The 19298-nt window shown below is 41.9% G+C and overlaps 1 protein-coding gene across 1 annotated transcript in view; it reads right to left on the bottom strand.

Annotated features, from left to right (window-relative positions):
* Positions 1–454: 454 nt before the first annotated feature.
* DNAH14 (dynein axonemal heavy chain 14) overlaps positions 455–19298 on the bottom strand; it is a 376422-nt gene continuing 357578 nt past the window's right edge. Inside the window, exons 80-86 of the mRNA XM_074385260.1 lie at positions 17766–17929; positions 16488–16684; positions 13217–13329; positions 11795–11934; positions 9472–9632; positions 1127–1273; positions 455–743 (exon numbers count right to left, since the gene is read on the bottom strand). Coding sequence (XP_074241361.1) covers positions 525–743; positions 1127–1273; positions 9472–9632; positions 11795–11934; positions 13217–13329; positions 16488–16684; positions 17766–17929 — 1141 coding nt within the window. The 3' untranslated portion in view covers positions 455–524. The remainder of the gene's footprint in view (positions 744–1126; positions 1274–9471; positions 9633–11794; positions 11935–13216; positions 13330–16487; positions 16685–17765; positions 17930–19298) is intronic.

Raw genomic sequence — 19298 nt, 5'->3', positions numbered from 1 at the left:
GGCGTGAGCCACTGTGCCCGGCCCATACTGCATTTCTTTAAAGAAGGCCCTTCTCTTTTGTTTCAGAAGTCTGCAGCTAGGTCAGCAGTGCAATATTCTGTTTACTTAGAGCAGCCGGGGGAAGTATTCCAAAGACCTACTCTGCATGTGTATTTTTTATTGTATATAACTTTATAAATCACTTTATCAAAACGTTTATAAAGACATGCGCTGATAACCTTGCCAGGTGGTGTGGTTTTTACTGTTAGGAGAGTCAAATTTGCTGTATTCCAGGTTGTGCTGACCTGTACTAGAGCCCAACCACAGGGACATTGCATGGTAGGTCTTAGGTACCTAAAATCAAAAGCCAGCTGTAAGATTCCCCTATGTGTTGAAGTTTTCATGTACAAGTGAAATAAAGAGACACACCTGCCCAGTCTGGCTGAACACACAAATGTTTTATAAAGGGTGTTGACCACACATGAATGTCTTGAAACATGTAAATCTGGCTAGAGTCAAAAATTAAAATGGTTTGGTATGGACATTTATTTTTCATTCTTTTCACAAAGCAATGCAACCCGCATTGTGATCCAGTGACTAGGAGGTTTCTTTGTTGGTAAGTACACTGATGTTAAAAAGTTTGTTGGCAAACCAGTAGTTGCCAAAACTCTTGACCTCTCAGGTGTCTGGTAAACTGGGCATTCAAAAGTATGGAGTTCTGAATCTGTCGTCTGGCTAAAAGCATTTGGTGTTTCAGTAGAAATCTTTAAAAAAAAAAAAAAAAAATCCAGTAGTCAAATTGCATAGTTGAAATGAATCAGTGGCTCACATTTTCTGTAAGCTAGGCTTGGGCAATTTGTTATGAATTAGATACAGTAGAAGTTAAATGATTAATGTTACAGCATGTGGAAATTATACCTGGATAATATAAAGAGTAATTATTATGGCTTTATAGTACATATTTTTGAGAACATGGGATGTAAGTAGGCATCTACTTTAAATTTAGTAATATTTTGGGAGATCTAAAATCTTTGTCGTTTGAGTATATTATCACATCTCCCTTGTGAAGTTGTAGGGAATGGGAATAAGAGTGGTTTGTATATTACTGAGCTCAGGTTTAGGACTTCAGTGTAACAGTGGTGCTTACCTTTGTTGGCAAAAAGTGTATGTCGGGAAAATCACAGCACATCTCCAGAGGCAGCGAGTCTTCCAGTATTTTTTGTTCGCGATTCCATCTTGCCCCCTCAATGAATAAACCGAAAATGTAAACTCCAGTGTGAGAGGAGTCTAAGCCCTACGATGGAAGAGAGGTGGTGTCAGGGGTCCCCAGGAGTAGCAGCGACCAACTGGAGACTCCATGTGGAGCTGAGACGATCCATCTGGAGGGGCCTGTCCTGCCTAAGGCATGTTCCCCGAAGTTCTAAGGTGAATATTTAATTTTTTCCCCCCTATTCTGAGTGCTTTAAAAAGTGTAGGCTTTCTATCTATAGAATCAACCTGAACTGAAATACGTTTTTTTTTTTCCATCATGCCCCTCCTCAGCAATGAAGACAAATACTTTCAAACATAATAAAGATGCAAATTTCTACAACTGTAATCTTGTAACTGAGCCTTCTCGGAGAGAGCAAGAACAGTTACAAAATGAGACAGAGTACACTGCTCAAATGTTGTCACTTACCTCTACTGTAGTGGCCATAGCCTTGTTTTAGGCTCTAGAAATTTTAAAAAGGCTGAGAAGGGTTTTACGTATCTCTGTATATACACATACATACACACATTGTCTGTCTATGAGAGAGAGAGAGAGACAGACAGACACACACTTGATCTGTCATCCAGGCTGGAGTGCAGTGGTGTGATCGTGGCTCACTGTACCCTCTACTTCCTGGGTTACAGCAATTCTGCCTAACCCACCTGAGTAACTTGAGTAACTAGGATTACAGGCGCGTGCCATCATGCCTGCGTAATTTTTTGTATTTTTAGTAGAGACGGGGTTTCACCATGTTGGGCAGGCTGGTCTTGAATTCCTGACCTCAAGTGGTCTGTTCCCCTCGGCCTCCCAAAGTGCTGGGATTACAGGCATGAGCCAGCACACCTGGTCAGGTTCCATATATTTTTGAATGATACAGGTTAATAGATGATTAAATTTTAATGATAGAAGGTTAAATAAAATGAGTTTCTGATGAGGTCTGTGAAGTAGAAAATTTAGTTGCCTGCAGCTCCAATTCCAGGTGACTCCAGGTGTGCCTGAGGCAGGTCTGTGAAATCACAATGTCTCCTGCAGGTGTGCTGTAGGGATGCCCAGCCTGGAGGAGCTGGCAGTGAACTACCAGGCCATCCGGGGCTTACTCTATAAAAGACTTTTATGGGAATTGGTTTGTATAATATTTTTTACTTCTCTTCTCCTTAACTTACATAAATGCAAAGTTTCCTGTTCTGTATTTGTTCTAGTGTTGTCCTTTCCTGACAATCTTGGAAGAAGTTAATCTAATGCATTTGACAGTGTGACATCCATTTATACTTGTGTAACTTGGTCATAGCATACATGGGTTTTGTCTCCAAAAAAAAAAAAAAAAAAAAGGACAGTCCACCATCATCATCAGTTTAGATGATGTGTCTTTCCCTTGGAGCTCCCCCTCATTGGAGTTCTGGCAGAATTAGAGTCTGATCTTTATGTATCACCCTTTTTAATATTTCTTTTTCTCTTCAGTCTTTTGCCTTGTAGGACAAATTCTCCGTTTTATCCTTCTTCTAATATGTTTCTAACATTCACTAATTCTGTTAAAAATTTACCTACAATTTAGGTTTTTCAGAGGAAAAACCCATGTATGCTATGACCAAATAGGAAGTGCTTAATACGAGTTCACCTTGAACCTCCAGGTAGTCACATTCCACAGAGTGGACAGCACAGACGGTGCCACCAGGCACAGCACAGGCTATTCCACACCACTGCCCTTGTCAACAAGCTAGCCCAGACTACATGGAGGTGAAGGTCAGGACAGCAGTGCCCATACCTCCTCTTCAGAGACCTGCCCCGGGTGGCCTGGTACTTGGCTGCCAGCAGAACAGGAGACTTTGCATTTATGTAAGTTAAGGGGAAGAGAAGTAAAAAATATTATACAAATATTATACAAACCAATTCCCATAAAAGTCTTTTATAGGCCGGGCGCGGTGGCTCAAGCCTGTAATCCCAGCACTTTGGGAGGCCAAGGCGGGTGGATCACGAGGTCGAGAGATCAAGACCATCCTGGTCAACATGGTGAAACCCCGTCTCTACTAAAAGTGCAAAAAATTAGCTGGGCAGGAGAATTGCCTGAGCCCAGGAGGCGGAGGTTGCAGTGAGCCGAGATCGCGCCATTGCACTCCAGCCTGGGTAACAAGGGCAAAACTCCGTCTCAAAAAAAAAAGTCTTTTATAGAGTAAGCCCACTAATTCTGGGTAGTCTTGGAATCATCTTTAGTGCAATCTGATGAGTTTCCTTCTGAAACTGTATCAAACAATACAAAAGGAGGGAATCCTCCCAACTCATTTTATGAGAACAACATCATCCTGATACCAAAACCAGGCAAAGACTCAAAAAGAAAACTTCAGGCCAATAACCATGAACATTGATGCAAAAATCTACTGCAAACAAATTGCAATAGCACATCAAGAAGCTTATCCATCACGACCAAGTAGGCTTCATCCCAGGGATGCAAGGCTGGTTCAACATAGGCAAATCCATAAATGTAATCCATCACATAAACAGAACCAAAGACAAAAACCACATGATTATCTCAATAGATGCAGAGAAGGCCTTCGATGAAATTCAACAGCCCTTCATGCTAAAAACTCTCAATAAACTAGGTATCTAGGTATTGATGGAACATATCATAAAATGACAAAAGCTATATATGAAAAACCTACAGCCAATATCATACTGAACAGGCATAAGCTGGAAGAATTCCCTTTGAAATCAGGCACTAGACAAGGATGCCCTCTCTCGCCACTCCTATTCAACATAGTATTGGAAGTTCTAGCCAGAGCAATCAGGTAAGATAAAGAAATAAAGGATATTCAATTAGGAAAGGAGGAAGTCAAACTGTCTCTATTGGCAGATGACATGATTGTATATCTAGAAGACCCCATTGTCTCAGCCCCAAGTCTTCTCAAACTGATAAGGAACTTCAGCAAAGTCTCAGGATATAAAATCAATATGCAAAAATCACAAGCATTTCTATAAACCAATAACAGACAAACAGACAAATCAAGAGGGAACTCCCATTTACAATTGCTACAAAGAGAATAAAATACCTAGGAATACAACTAACAAAGGATGTAAAGAACCTCTTCATGGAGAATTACAAACCACTGCTCAACGAAATAAGAGATGACACAAACAGAAACATGGAGAAACATTCCATGCTTATGGTTAGGAAGAATCAGTATTGTGAAAATGGCCATACTGCCCAAAGTAATCTATAGACTCAATGCTATCCCCATCAAGCTACCAATGACCTTCTTCACAGAACTGGAAAAAAAACGCTTTAAACTTCATATGGAATCACAAAAGACCCCACATAGCCAAGACAATCCTAAAAGAACAATCCTCCAGCAAAAAGAACAAAGCTGGAAGCATCACACTGCCAGACTTCAAACTATATTGCAAGGCTACAGTAATCAAAACAGCATGGTACTGGTACCAAAACAGAGACATAGACCAATGGAACAGAACAGAGACCCGAGAAGAAACACCACACATCTACAACCATCTGATCTTTGACAAACCCAGCAAAAACAAACAATGGGGAATCCATGTTTAACAAATGGTGTTGGGAAAACTGCCTAGCAATGTGCAGAAAGCAGAAACTGGTCCCCTACCTGTCACCTTACACTAAAATTAACTCCAGATGGATCAAAGATTTAGACATAAAACCTAACACCATAAAAACACTAGAAGAAAACGTAGGCAAAACTACCCAGGACATAGGCACATGCAAGGACTTCATGACCAAAACACCAAAAGCAATGGCAATAAAAGCCAGGATAGACAAATGGGATCTAATTAAACTCCAGAGCTTCTGTACAGCAAAAGAAACCATCATTAGAGTGAATTGGCAACCAACAGCATAGGAAAATTTTTTTGCAATCTACCTATCTGACAAAGAGCTAATAACCAGAATCTACAAAGAACTAAAACAGATACACAAGGAAAAAACCCCATTCAAAAGTGGGCGAAGGATATGAACACTTTTCAAAAGAGGACATATATGAGGCCAAGGAACATATGAAAAAATGCTCATCATCACTGGTCATTAGAGAAATGCAAATCAAAACCACACCGAGATATCTCACGCCAGTTAGAAGGACGATCATTAAAAAATCGGGAGACAACAGATGCTGGAGAGGATGTGGAGAAACAGGAACACACTTACACAGTTCGTGGGAGTGTAAATTAGTTCAACCATTGTGGAAGACAGTGCGGCGATTTCTTAAGGATCTAGAAATAGAAATTCCATTTGACCCAGCAATCCCACTATTGGGTATATACCCAAAGAACTATAAATCGTTCTACTATAAAGACACATGCACACATATGTTCATTGCAGCCCTGTGTACAATAGCAAAGACATGGAACCCACCCAAATGCCCATCAACGATAGACTGGGCAAAGAAAATGTGGTACATATACATCATGGAATACTATGCAGCCATAAAAAACGATGAGTTCGTATCCTTTGTAGGGACTTGGATGAATCTGGAAACCATCATTCTCAGCAAACTGACCCAAGAACAGAAAGCGAAGTACCATACGTTCTCACTCATAGGTGTGTGTTGAACAACGAGAACACGTGGACTCAGTGAGAGGAGCATCACACACAGTGGACAGTTGGGGGGGGTAGGGGAGAGAGAATGGGGGGTAGGGAGGGAGGGGAGCGTGGGAAGGGCTAACACGGGGAGAAATGCCAGATATAGTATGCACCTAAAGTAAAAAAAAAAAAAAAAACTGGAAAATGAAGTATGCCCAGTGGACAGAAACTGTGAGATCCCTAAAGACAGGATTAGATTAAGGAAACCACAGTCAGTAATATGCAAAATAAAAGCTAAAAACAGCCGGGCGCGGTGGCTCACGCCTGTAATCCCAGCACTTTGGGAGGCCGAGGCGGGTGGATTACAAGGTCAAGAGATCGAGAACATCCTGGTCAACATGGTGAAACCCCGTCTCTACTAAAAATACAAAACATTAGCTGGGCATGGTGGTGCTTGCCTGTAATCCCAGCTACTCAGAAGGCTGAGGCAGGAGAATTGCCTGAACCCAGGAGGCGGAGGTTGCAGTGAGCCGAGATTGCGCCATTGCACTCCAGCCTGGGTAACGAGCGAAACTCCGTCTCAAAAAAAAAAAAAAAAAAAAGCTAAAAACATCATCCTTTCCAAACTCCCCGATCCTACAGAATAATATTGAATAAAATATTGATGCAAGAATCTTGAATAAAATATGATTAAGATGATTCAACTTTAGGATCCTTTAATAAATCATTGATAATGTATTAAAATCGTATTTAATAAATCATGTGATAATCATATAAACTCTGAAAAGATCTTTTTTTTTTTTAATTTTATTTTTATTATTTTTATTTATTTATTTATTTTTTGAGACGGAGTTTTGCTCTTGTTACCCAGGCTGGAGTGCAATGGCATGATCTCGGCTCACCGCAACCTCCACCTCCTGGGTTCAGACAATTCTCCTACCTCAGCCTCCTGAGTAGCTGGGATTACAGGCACGCGCCACCATGCCCAGCTATGAAAAGGATCTTTTATCACATTTAGCTTCCACTCTTCATTAAAAAATTCCTGGCTGGACACGGTGGCTCATGCCTGTAATCCCAGCACTTTGGGAGGCCGAGGTGGGCAGGTCATGAGGTCAGGAGTTTGAGACGAGCCTGACCAACATGGTGAAAGCCCATCTCTACTAAAAATGCAAAAAAATAGCTGGGCGTGGTGATGTGTGCCTGCAATCCCAGCTACTTGGGGGCCGAGGCAGGGGAATTGCTTGAACCAATGCAGTGGAGGTTGCAGTGAGCCGAGATCACACCACTACACTCCAGCTTGGGTGATGGAGGAAGACTATGTCTCAAAAAAAAAAAAAAAAAAAAATTTCGAATATAGGGACCATACCTTATTACAAAGTACACTCCAAATGGTTAATCCACCATGTTAATGAGATGAAAGATAAAAACTATCTGATTATTTCAATAGAAACAGACCCAGGCATGTAGAGTTATTTGATCTATGACAAAATTGAAGTAGGGTAAGGGTGGCTGTTTCAAAAAAAAAGAAATGGTACTGAGTCAGTTGGGTACTCATATGGAACCAAAAGAACTTGATCTTGCCTCACACCATACACAACTCAATTCTTTTTTTTTTTTTTTTTTTTTTTTTGAGTCAGAGTCTCGCTCTGTTGCCCAGGCTGGAGTGCAGTGGCATGATCTCAGCTCACTGCAACCTCCATCTCCCAGGTTAAATTAATTCTCCTGCCTGAGCCTCCCAAGTTGCTGGGATTACAGGTGCACACCACCATGCCTGGCTAATTTTTTGTAGTTTTAGTAGACATGAGGTTTTGCCATGTTGGCCAGCTGGTCTCAAACTCCTGACCTCAGGTGACCTGCCTACCTCAGCCTCCCAAAGTGCTGGGATTACATGTGTGAGCCACTGTGCCCAGCTTTCAATTCTATATAGATTATAGAAAATGAAAGGTAAAGCAATAGAGTTTCTAGAAGATTACAGGAGAATATTTTCATGAACTTAGTTTAGGGTATGCACAGATTTCTTAAACAATCTAAAAAAGCATTAACCTTAAATAAAAATGGATATACTGGACTTTGTTACAACAAAATTTTTTGTTTATCAGAAGACACCATTTGAGTGCATTATGTGTGGTCAAAAAAAGACACCATTAAGAAAGTGATTTAGAAAGTCACATACTGGGAGAAGATGCTTTCAGTACATGTATCTGACAGATGACTTAAGAATATACTACAAAATCTTCTATAAATCAATAAGACAAAAACAGACCAAAGTCTTATATAGAAACTTCACAAAACAGGAAATCCAAATGTCAATAATCATTTTAAAAGGTGCCCAACTTCATTAATTATCAAGGAAATGCAAATTAAAATTTGCATTTTAGATAGAAATATATCACTGCACGTCAACTAGAATGACAAAACGCTAAATATATTGAGCATTGGCAGGGATGTGGAGCAATCTTCTACACTACTGGTAGGCCTGTGGATTGGCACAACCACATTGAAAAACCAATTGGCATAGTATCTACACCAAAGCTAAACATAAGGCTATGGTATGACCCTCTAATATGAGCTGCATAGCAACATTTGTGTCAATGACAGACAGCATATACCAGTGGTCCTGTAAGATTATGATGGAGCTGAAAACTTCCTATCACCTAGTGATGATACAGAGCAATGCATCTATGCATTTCTATGTATAGGTGTGTGGGTACACAAATACTTACCATTGTGTTACATTGTCTGCAGTATTCAATACAGTAACATGCTGTACAGGTTTGTAGCCTAGCAGCAACAGGCTATCCCATCTAGCCTAGGTGTGTAGTAGGCTATGCCGTGTAGGTTTGTGGAAGTACACTCTTAACGATGCATTTCTCAGAATGTATCCCCATCATTAAGTGGTACATGATGGTATTTATTTTTTTAAAAAATTCTTTTGGTTACAGCCAATCTACCAGGTGTAAAATGATATTTCATTATCATGTTGATTTGCATTTCTCTGACTAAAGATACTAAGCATTATTTTACATTTTTTTCTTCTTTTTAAAATCTTTAACCTCTCCTAATCCTGTCCCTGCTTCCTCCCCAGCGTTGGTCCTGGAGCAGAAAAATAGATTCCCAGAAGAAATTGGAATTTAGTAAATGACAACTGTGGCCCTTCAAATCAGTGGGGACAGTGGTGGGGGAGTGGCAGGGCTGGGGTGCACAGTGCATCTGGCTTGCTGGTGCTCTGTGCCCTGCTCCAGCCCGAGCCGCCTCCACAGGTCCCCCTCACTGCACTGCTGAGGACTGGGTGGGTGCAGGTTTCCAGTTGGCACCTGGCTGAGCTCTGGAATGAGCCAGTTGCTGGGGGCAGGCATTTCAGCCAAGAGCTGCTGGGAGAGGTTTGCCCACTTATTTAAAATATCACCTTTCGATCCTGACCTCAGTAGCATTCTGTCTTCATTTATAATAGGGGATACTTAGAAAGTTTGTTTATTGTATTGACTTAAATCTTTTATTTATGATTTATAATATTTTTCCCCCAGAAAGAGAGTAGGAAAGATGAAGTCTGAGGGCATTTGGACTTGAGGCAGGGCTGTGCCTTGTTGATTTGCCTCGCTAGTGCCTGTCACACAGTTTAAGTGCTGAATAAAGGTTTGTTGAGGGCATAATTGATTAAATGAATGAATGAATGAATGATTACTCTATCTTTTAAGTATTCCAGTACCTTAAAGGCTCTCCTGACTATGTTGAGTTTCTTTTGCATAAATACGGAGAACTTCTCATCTTTGTCAGTGGTGTCGGAAATCACGTGGTGGGTGAAGGTGAGCGTATCCACAGAGATTCTTCGGGACCTCCCATAGTCTTGAAGCACAGCAGCAAGAAAAGCTTTGGAGAAGAACACACACCATCAGGTTCCTTGCGAGTCTCAGGGCTTCCTGCTGGGGTTAGCAACAATGATGTCTCATGGAGAACAAAGGGAAGAGTGGAGGAAAAAGGACAAAGAGATGGGCGAGGCAGGAGCAGAGCACTAGTTCACCCACCCGCTCAGGCCTCGGTGACTTTGGTCTGGCCAGCTGCGGGAGCCTCCTGGTGAACATGGGTTGTTTTTCAAGGCCAGCACCCCTCCTGTATTCATTGTGGGGATAGAGGGGCTGTAAATTCTGAGACCCTCTCCATTTCTGAGCCAATCTTGGCTGATAATCATACCTCATCCTTTTGGAAACAAACAAGTATGTCAGAGTCTTCCTCATAAATGTCATATGGACATGGAAAAGGAAAGTTCTGTTGCCTCTAGGGTTGCTGAGCTGCTTGTGGCCATGTTTCCCCTGGGTGTATGGAGAAAGGCTACGTGCAGTAGGAAAAAAGTGAGAACCTCTCAAACTTGCCATGCCTGTCACTATGATCCCCATCAGCCTGCTCCTCTCCCTGTGCTCCATATTTCAGTGAATGATGCCAGCAGCCACCCAGCTTTCCAAGCCAGAGACCCCGGAGTCATGTTTAACTTCCTTCTCCCTGCTACCTCTATCCTTCCAAACACGGAGTCCAGTTGGTTCTGGTTCCTAAATGCCCCCTACTCCCCACTACCACTGCCCTACTCTGATCACCATCAGCTCTTGCCTGGAGAATAAAGCAGATTCCTTATTTGATTGATTGATTGATTGATTGATTGATTAATGAGACAGGGTCTTGTTCTGTTGCCCAGGCTGGAGAATAGTGGCATGGGGCTCACTGCAGCCTCGACCTCCTGGGCTCAAGCAATTCTCCTGCCTCTTGAGTAGCTGGGACTACAGGTGTGCACCACCACACCTGGCTAATTTGCAGACTCCTTAAATGACCAGGACCTAGTCTTGTTCTTCTCCAATGTACTCCTGCCCTTCTTCCTTCCTACAGCTCCTGGATCATGACTGCTCTGGCCTGAAACACTTTAGTGGTTTCTGCTGCCACAAGATGGAGTAGACTCCTTTAGTGTGTGTTATACAGCCCGGGGGGCCAGCCGTGTCCACCTTTGCAGTTGCAACCATTCTCCCTCTGGGGGTCTTTTGTTCTGGCCATAATGAACATTTAGTTTCTCTTAGTCTGAATGGTGTTTTCTCTAGTAAGAATGCTGTCCCTGCTTAGTGCAGTCATCTAAACAACATTTTAAGTCAGGCTGAGTTCAAATCTTGGCTCAGTCACTAGTCCTCTTCCCACCTCCCCAGAATCATTCCACTTAGTAGTGGAGTAACCTTGGATGGGACTCTCAACTTCTTGCTAGTGATATGACTTGGGGCAAATTCCTTAATTTCTCTGTGCCAAGGTTTTCTGTCTGAAAACAAGGATAGTTCTAGTAAAAACCTCATAAGATTGCCATGAGAATTAAATGACTTAATTTATACAAAGTCTTCAGAACAGTGCATGGCACCCAATAAGTATTATGGAAGCACTACGAATTATTCTTTTCCTCCTCTCTCTGCACCTGGATAATACTTAATTGGTAGCAAGCTTCAAGACTCATCCTAGATGTTATTTCCTTAGTGGGCTTCCCTGGCTCTTAGTGAAGGTCCCCCTGTTTTATGCTCCACAAGTACTGATCCGTTTCTATATTCTATTGAGAAAGCCATTCATTCATTCTCCAAATTTTAGTGAGAGCTTTGTACGTGTGTGCTGGGGGTTGTATCAGGGGCTAGGGACACCACAGAAATTAAAAACAGCCCTGGTTCCTGCCTTGGTGGAGCTCACAGCCCAGTGTTGCCCCTTTACAACTCTCTCTACACCCCCCAACCACACATCGTTGGAACGTGCTCTGGTTCATGCCTGCCTCTCCTGCTGGACATTTGTGCTGAGCACGCAGAAACAGGTGAAATCTGATAGGGGTGGGTGGATTTGGCATGTGAGGAGGTTGAGGTGAGGGAAGCAAGTGGGTGGAGAGGAAGAGACTGCTCTAGTGCACACAAGACCCAAGTACTTGTGGGGGTGCAGGTGCTGTCATCCTAAAGGGAAGTGACAGAGGGACTGAGTGCAAACGTGTCTGGGCCAGGTCTGGAGCTGACCTTGGTTCTAATGCTCACCTTGTGGAAAGAAGAAAGCTGGGAGCCAGTATCTTGAAGGAAACCCTTCAAAGAGATTGTTCTCTGAATCATCATGGTATTTGCATTTTTGGCTAGATGATGGAGCAGACTGCTTCCAAATTCTGACGAATCTCATATACCTAGTGGAAGGCAGACCACAGGTTGGGGGATTAAGGGCATAATAATTGCACACCTTTGGGTGATGCGGGCCATTTCCTCCAGTCCCTCCCCTCCCAGGGCCCTCCTTTTACTTTTCATTTCAACTTCCCCAGTGCAGGACTCTTATCCAGTCCTTGAATAGAAGCCAGCTATGGTTTTAAGGTCATGAAGGAAAAGAGGGAGCACAAAGGCTGGAAGGCAACAGATTTGGGTAACAAGAGATGTCATTGTTATAGTGGGAATCCTGCCTGGGCCTTGTGGAATCTTGTCCATTGTTTTTGAGTCACAAACATCTCACAAAAGATATAAAGACATGTGAATTTGTTCTGTAGCTACACTTACAGTAGCAAATGTAAATACAAGAGGCAGCTTGACACAGACTTTGGAATGAGTTCTGAGTTCAAATCTCAACACTTCCATATTCTAGTTGTGTAACCTTGGGCACTTCATGTCCTTGGACAGTTTCCTCATCTCTAAAATGGGGATGATGATAATGATAGTACCTACTTCACATCAAGGGCTGCTGTGAGAACTAAGCGGGCTACTGTGAGTAAAGCTCCTAGAGAAATAGTCCACATCCTGTGAGGCACTTGTTAGATGCCAGCTACTCTAATGCCTCTCAAGCTGTTTTTATTATAACTAAAAAAACATTTGAAAATTAAATGTGGCTGGGCACGATGGCTCACGCCTGTAATCTCTGCACTTTGAGAGGCCGAGGCAGGTGGATCACTTGAGGTCAGGAGTTCAAAACCAGCCTGGCCCAACATGGTGAAACTCTGCTTCTACTAAAAATACAAAAAATTAGCTGGGTGTGGTGGCAGGTGCCTGTAATCCCAGCTACTTGGGAGGCTGAGGCAGAAGAATCGCTTGAACCCAGGAGGCGAAGGTTGTAGTGAACCGAGATCGTGCCATTGCACCCCAGCCTGGATAACAGAGCGAGACTCTGTTTCAGAAAAAAATAATAAAAAATAAAAATTACAGGTAACGAATTCTTTCCTTTCACATTTCATCCTGTGCATTTCTTAGGAAAGAGAAATTACTATGTTGTAGTCATAACTCCGTCTCTTGAGTGAGGGAGCTTACACAAGACCCAACACCTTAGGTCCTCACTTTCTCAGCTCAAAGGGTAGATAAGAATCCCTTCCTTGCTTAATTCACACATTATGTGAGAACACAAGGAAACCCAGCATGGGAAATGATGTCGTAAACCTTTAGGCTTTAAGCAAAACTGAGGAAGGAATGTACAGCAGCTTTCACCCATACCGACGCTGTATCGCAGTGTAAGCCACTTTGGCCCAAGTATTGAAGAAATTCAGCCGCTGGATAAGATCATCAATCCAGGAACTCAGTGGCTTACATGATGTGTAGGCGTGTTTCTGTTGGGATTTAAAGACAGTCACATCATATTTTTTCCTTGTCTTTGGGGTCATCAGGAACATTTCTGCAAACCTTGGTAATAGACTCAACTGCCAGGGAGAAATACCTTGGCAGGAGGATGTCATTTTCCAACTGAAAGCACACAATGAAAAGTCTAGACCTTATTACCAGGGCAAAACAACATTATCCTAACAGTGCTTTGAATAAAACGCTTGGAAGCTTCTATCCTGGCTGAAGGCTTTTATCACTCTTTTCAAATCTTTTCATTTCCTCATCCTCTTTCCTCCTCTCTGGGGAGATCACCTTCACATGCTATTAGGCATGAGCAATTTCAGCTTCCTGGCCTTCCCCTATACAAAGTTCTGTACATCCCACCCACTGTCTACTCCCTTTCCGCGCTTTGCCTTCCAGTTCTGAGCCAAGTTGCCCTTGCCCCTGTGCTCTGCACAGCCTTCTGGCATACCTCCTCTCCCTTCTGTGGATTCCGCTTTCCATCCTCCATCTCTGTTTATTAGTGCACCCTCATCTTAACTACACAAACCACCCAACACTCAATCCTACTATTCGATGCAAGTGGGGAGGAGGAGCCTCCTGCAGCCCAATAGCCTCTTTCTCCTTTTGTTTACTGTACCCTCTTCTGGAGTCTTCCTTAGAAACCACAAGTGACCTTCTATTTTCCATATTCAAGCCTCACTCCCTGCACCTGTATCCTCTGCAGCTTTTGATGGAGCTCATTGCTTCCTCCTGCTCCCTCGCTTTGGCTTCTGTGACTAGACTCCACCCTGGCTTTCTCTTGAATTCTCCAGCTACTTCTTTCTAGGTCTCATTCACTGGCTCCTCTTCTTCCCTCCCTCGAGGCTGGTGTTGCTCAGAGTCCCTTTAGCCCTCTTCTCTTGCTACTTTACATTCCCTCTCTCCCTGATTTAATCCATGGCTCTGTCTAGGCTGATGACACCAAGCACTCACTCTGTAGCTTGTGCTTTTGTCCCATTGCTTTTCAATAGCTCTATGTGAGAGCCCCTCTGGCTCCTCACACTTTCCATGTCTAAAACAGGATGCCGTCATCTGTTCCTCAAACAGCACGTCTTTCTGCCCACCCCGTCTCTGAATGCATGACTTCCTACCCATTGGTCCAAGCTGGACATTTCTACCTGACTAATCTCAGCTCTTGTCACTCTGTCAAGTGAGCAGTGGCCTCAGCCACGTGATTGTACTCAGAGTGTACCAACTCAGCAGTGTTCTTTGCACTTATAGAGTCCTAGCTATTTCACCACTGGGCTTGCTAAGCATGTAATAGGCCTCTCTGCTTTTTAGTTTTTGTATCTGTAAAATAAGGTCATTGGAGTGGAGGATCCCTAAGACCCTTTTAAGTTCTGAAGTCCTATGATTCTAGATGTGTCTCCATATTTCAATTTTTCATCATGGCTTGTATTCAATTTATAATTGTCATTATTTCCTCTCACCTGTCTTCATGTTTTCTACATACGTTTAAAAAACAACTTTATTGAGATATAATTCAAATGCCATACAACTTACTTATTTAAAGCATATAACTTAATGGTTTTTGTATATTCACTAAGTTGTGCAATCACTACTGTAGTCGATTGCAGGACATTTTCTTGACTCCAAAAGAAAACCCTCTTAGCATCCATTCTCCAATTCCCTCTCACCCACAAACCAAGGCAACCAATAATCTACTTTCTGTCACTATGGATTTGTCTATTCTGGACATTTCCTGTAAACGAAATCATACAATATATGGTCTTTGTGATGGCCTTCTTACACATAGCACAGAAAACCTATTGTTTTTAAGCTTTATCCATGTCATAGCATGTATCAGTACTTCATTCATTTTGCTGGCTGAATATTATTTCATTACAGGGGCATACCATATTTTATCCATTCATCAGTCAGTGGACATTTGAGTTGTTTCCACCTTTTGGGTATTATAAATAATGCTGCCATGAACATTCATATGCAAGTTTTGTGTGGCTTTTTTTTTTTTTTTTTTTTTTTTTTTGGAGATGGAGTCTCCCTCTGTCACCCAGGCTGGAGTGCAATAACATGATCTTGGTTCATTGCAACCTCCACCTCCTGGGTTCAAGCAATTCTCCTGCCTTAGCCTCATGTAGCTGGGATTGCAGGTGCCTGCTGTCATACCTGGTTAATTTTTTAATTTTTATTTTTAGTAGAGACAGGATTTCACCATGTTGGGCAGGCTGGTCTTGAACTCCTGACCTCAGGTGATCTGCTGCCTTGGCCTTCCAAAGCACTGGGATTACAGGCATGAGCCCCTGTGCCCGGCCCGGACATATGTTTTAATTTCTCTTGGATATATTCTTAGGAGTGAAATTGGTGAGTCAAATGGTAAATCTGTTTAACTTTTTGAGAAACTTCTGCACTATTTTCAAAGTGACTGTACTATTTTTCATTCCCATGAGTGGTGTATGAGGGCTTCAATGTCTCCACCTCCTCACCAACGCTTGTTTTTAATGTCTTTTTAATTCTCTCTATCCTAGTAGGTGTGTAGTTGTATCTCATTGTGGTTTTGATTTGCATTTCCCTGAAAACAAATGATGTTGAACATCTTTTTACATGTCTACACAGGTTTTTAATCTGGTATAGGTTTCAGGGTTCTGGAAAAGCCCAGTGCTAATTGTAAGGGGAGAAGTTAATTTCTAGGGAAATAGTGTTAGTGTCCAGCATCAAGCTTGTTAATTTCCTACTCTGTGCTGCCAGGTCTTCCATGGTTTATTTTATTCCTGGTCTAATAAATATTGTGTTTTTACAATTTGGCCTTCTGTTTAAGACCACAACCCAGCAATTTCTTCATTATCTTGTTTAGCTTTGTTTTTATTTTAAAAGCAATTAAATTCAACACTTATAGTAGTACCAACAGTGCACCTACTAGGACATGAACCACTGTAATGCATAGACACACACATAGTGATAACTAAGTGATGGTGCCGTGTGGCTAACAGTGATTGTTAAGAGGCATTCCAACTTCAGAGATACGAAAATATGAAAAAGTACATCAGCATCTTTTAGTAGTTACATGTTTCATCATGCAGATGCACCAGTTAACTTCACCATTCCCTTGAACCTGGACATTTATTTCAAGCAAGCAAGAAAATAGAAAATAAGAATAACTGCTTACCTGCCACAATGTAGGCACTCTCATATTAAGAAAAGAGTTAAATATTTCCTCCAATTCTTGGGTGAGGATGATCTCTCCTTTTATAGCAAGTTGAAGATCTTTTAAGGATTTATGTATGACAAATAATAACTTATCAAATCGTGTAATTTCTTGCTTCAAAAAGGTTAGCAAGACACAATGGATAAGGGGGTCGTGATCTAGATTTTAAAGAGAGATAAAATTTTGATATTTTACAGATTAAAAAGAGGCTTTACATGGAGGGACTTAGGCTTTGAAAGTTAAGGGAATTTCATGTGTCTTGACAAGGGGTTGATAAACATTTTCTGTAGAAGGTCAGATAGCAAACATTTTAGGGTGTGGGGATCACACCGTCTCTGTGAAAGCTACGCAGCTCTCGGCTTGCAGTGTGGGTGTGGCCACACTATGTACTTCTATAGCCACACTATCTACCACCTATGGATGCATGGACAATATGTCATGAGTAAGTGTGGCTGTGTTCCAATAAAACTTTATTTATGGGCACTCAAATTTGAATTTCATATAACATTTATGTGTTACAAATGATATTTCTTCCATGGGTTTTTTTTTTCAGCCATTAAAAAATGCAAAAGCCATTTTAGTGCACAGGCTGTACAAAAACAAATAGTGGGCTGGATTTGGCCTGTGAGCCCTAATTTACTGACTTGATTGAGACTCAACAATAATACTGTTTTGATAGACTATTGCTCAATATTTGGTTCACAAATACACTTCTTGAAAGGCATAGAATATGGATATTAAAATTTAACTGGGAAAATTACCATATTCCAGCAATTTAGCCCCTTAGAGATGGGTTTGGAGCCATCTCTGGGCAACCAGGCTTCCTCTGTTTTCCTGGGCCTGTCCTGATTCCCCTTAGCTTCTCAGAGCCAAGTGGTCTTCCAGCAGAAGGTCCATCTAAACCTCTGCTGTTCCAGATGGCAGAGAGGCAGAGAGAACAGGCATCTAGGAGCTCTTGAGAATCTCCCAAGCAGAGTTGCTGCTTTCTGGTTTGCTACACTTATTTCTTCACTTTTGATCTCAGTGCCACATGCTACCAACCCCCAAACTAAAGTGTTATTTTCTTCCCTGCTCTCTGTCTTTCAGCTTGGAGAGAGGAGGCAGAGACTGAGTTTTCCTACTTATCTCAGTCTTTCCACTTTTCTGGGATTTTTGTCCGATCTTTACCTTACTCCTGATGCCAGAGTCCTTTCCTGAGGAGGGTGAGGTAAAGGGAAAAAGCTCATGTCCCACGCTCACCTTTGAGATTTTTAGAAAGAGACTCCCAAATGGAGCTTGACATCATGCTCTTCAATGTGGCTGGCATTCCCACAGCATGTTCTTCTTTCTCCACTGTCAGTGGCAGCCGCTTTAGCAAATCGAAGAGAATTTCCATCACCAGTTCCTCATTACTCTGCTCAGGTCTGCAAAAGAAACCAAGAGAAGATTGAGACATGGAGTGGGAAGAGGGAGATGGGGAGAGATTTGTTAAAAGATTCAGGATTACCAGGAGACCGGAGGAATAAGTTTTAGTGTTTTATATCACGGTAGGATGACTATAGTTAACACAAATAGATTGCACACCTTCAGATAGCTAGAAGAGAGGATACTGAAAGTTTCCAACACAAAGAAATGATAAATGTTTGAGATAGACATGTAAATTGTCCTGATCTGATCATTATACGTTGTTTGTATCAAAACATCACTATGTGCCACAGAAATATGTACAATTATTATGTCAGTTAAAAAAATAAAAATTGGCTGGGCATGAAGCTTCACACCTGCACTTTGAGAGACTGAGGTGGGCAGATCACTTGAGGTCAGGAGATCGAGATCAGCCTGGCCAATGTGGTGAAACTCCGTCTCTACCAAAAATACTAAAATTAGCCAGGTGTGGTGGGTCCCTGTAATCCCAGCTACTCAGGAGGCTGAGGCACGAGAATCACTTGAACCTAGAAGGTGGAAGTTGCAGTGATCAGAGACAGTGCCACCGCACTCCAGCCTGAGTAACAGAGTGAGACTCTGTCTCAAAAAAAAAAAAAAAAGAAAGAAAGAAAAGAAAAAAGAAAAAAAAATTTAAAAAAATTTTAAAAGAAGAAAAATCAAAGAAAAAAGAAAAGGAAAATAAAAATTAAAAAAAAAAAAGAAATGAGAAAAATGAGCTACAGATATCTATCTGTAGAGAGCCCTCTGCTTAAGCTCCATCTGAAGATAAACAGAACCACAAAACCATACTATGGATGATCTTACAGAGACCATAGAATTCATTTCATTTTACAGATGAGAAACTGTTCAATGTACTTTAGACATTTGCAAGGAAACACGTATTATAAAAGCTTTTTAAGAATTTCTTGGTAAAATAATCATCTGAATGCATTTGCAAGGCAATGAAAAAGAGGAGGCAACTAAACAGAGCACACTGAAGCAGCGGCATGCAGCATTCCACTGCTTGTTCCTTTCTGTGTTTACAGGAAGGGCTTCCTAATCTCACACTCCGTTGAGGGGGTGACAGGAGGAGTGCGTGTCCAAGCCTAGGTGAGGCTGCGATACTACGCAGAACCACTAAACACTAGAGCTGAAAGAGCTCTTTGGAATCCTTTTAAAGATGATGAAACCAGCACCCAGGGAGGTGGGAGAACCTCCTTAGACAGTTATTGGATGAGTAGGGAATGGGGCACATCTCTTTTGAGTTCCCTCTCTCAGTTGTTCTGTTTGCTAGTAGGGACTGATTTTTCAACAAACACTCCAGGTTTCACAGTCAAATGAATGCCATCCTTCAAGGTAAGCGGTAAC

Source organism: Saimiri boliviensis, chromosome 14 (assembly GCF_048565385.1).
Source record: "Saimiri boliviensis isolate mSaiBol1 chromosome 14, mSaiBol1.pri, whole genome shotgun sequence".
Classification (NCBI taxonomy): domain Eukaryota; kingdom Metazoa; phylum Chordata; class Mammalia; order Primates; family Cebidae; genus Saimiri; species Saimiri boliviensis.
Note: the sequence above shows the minus strand (reverse complement) of the source record. Positions and strands in the feature narration are given on the sequence as shown.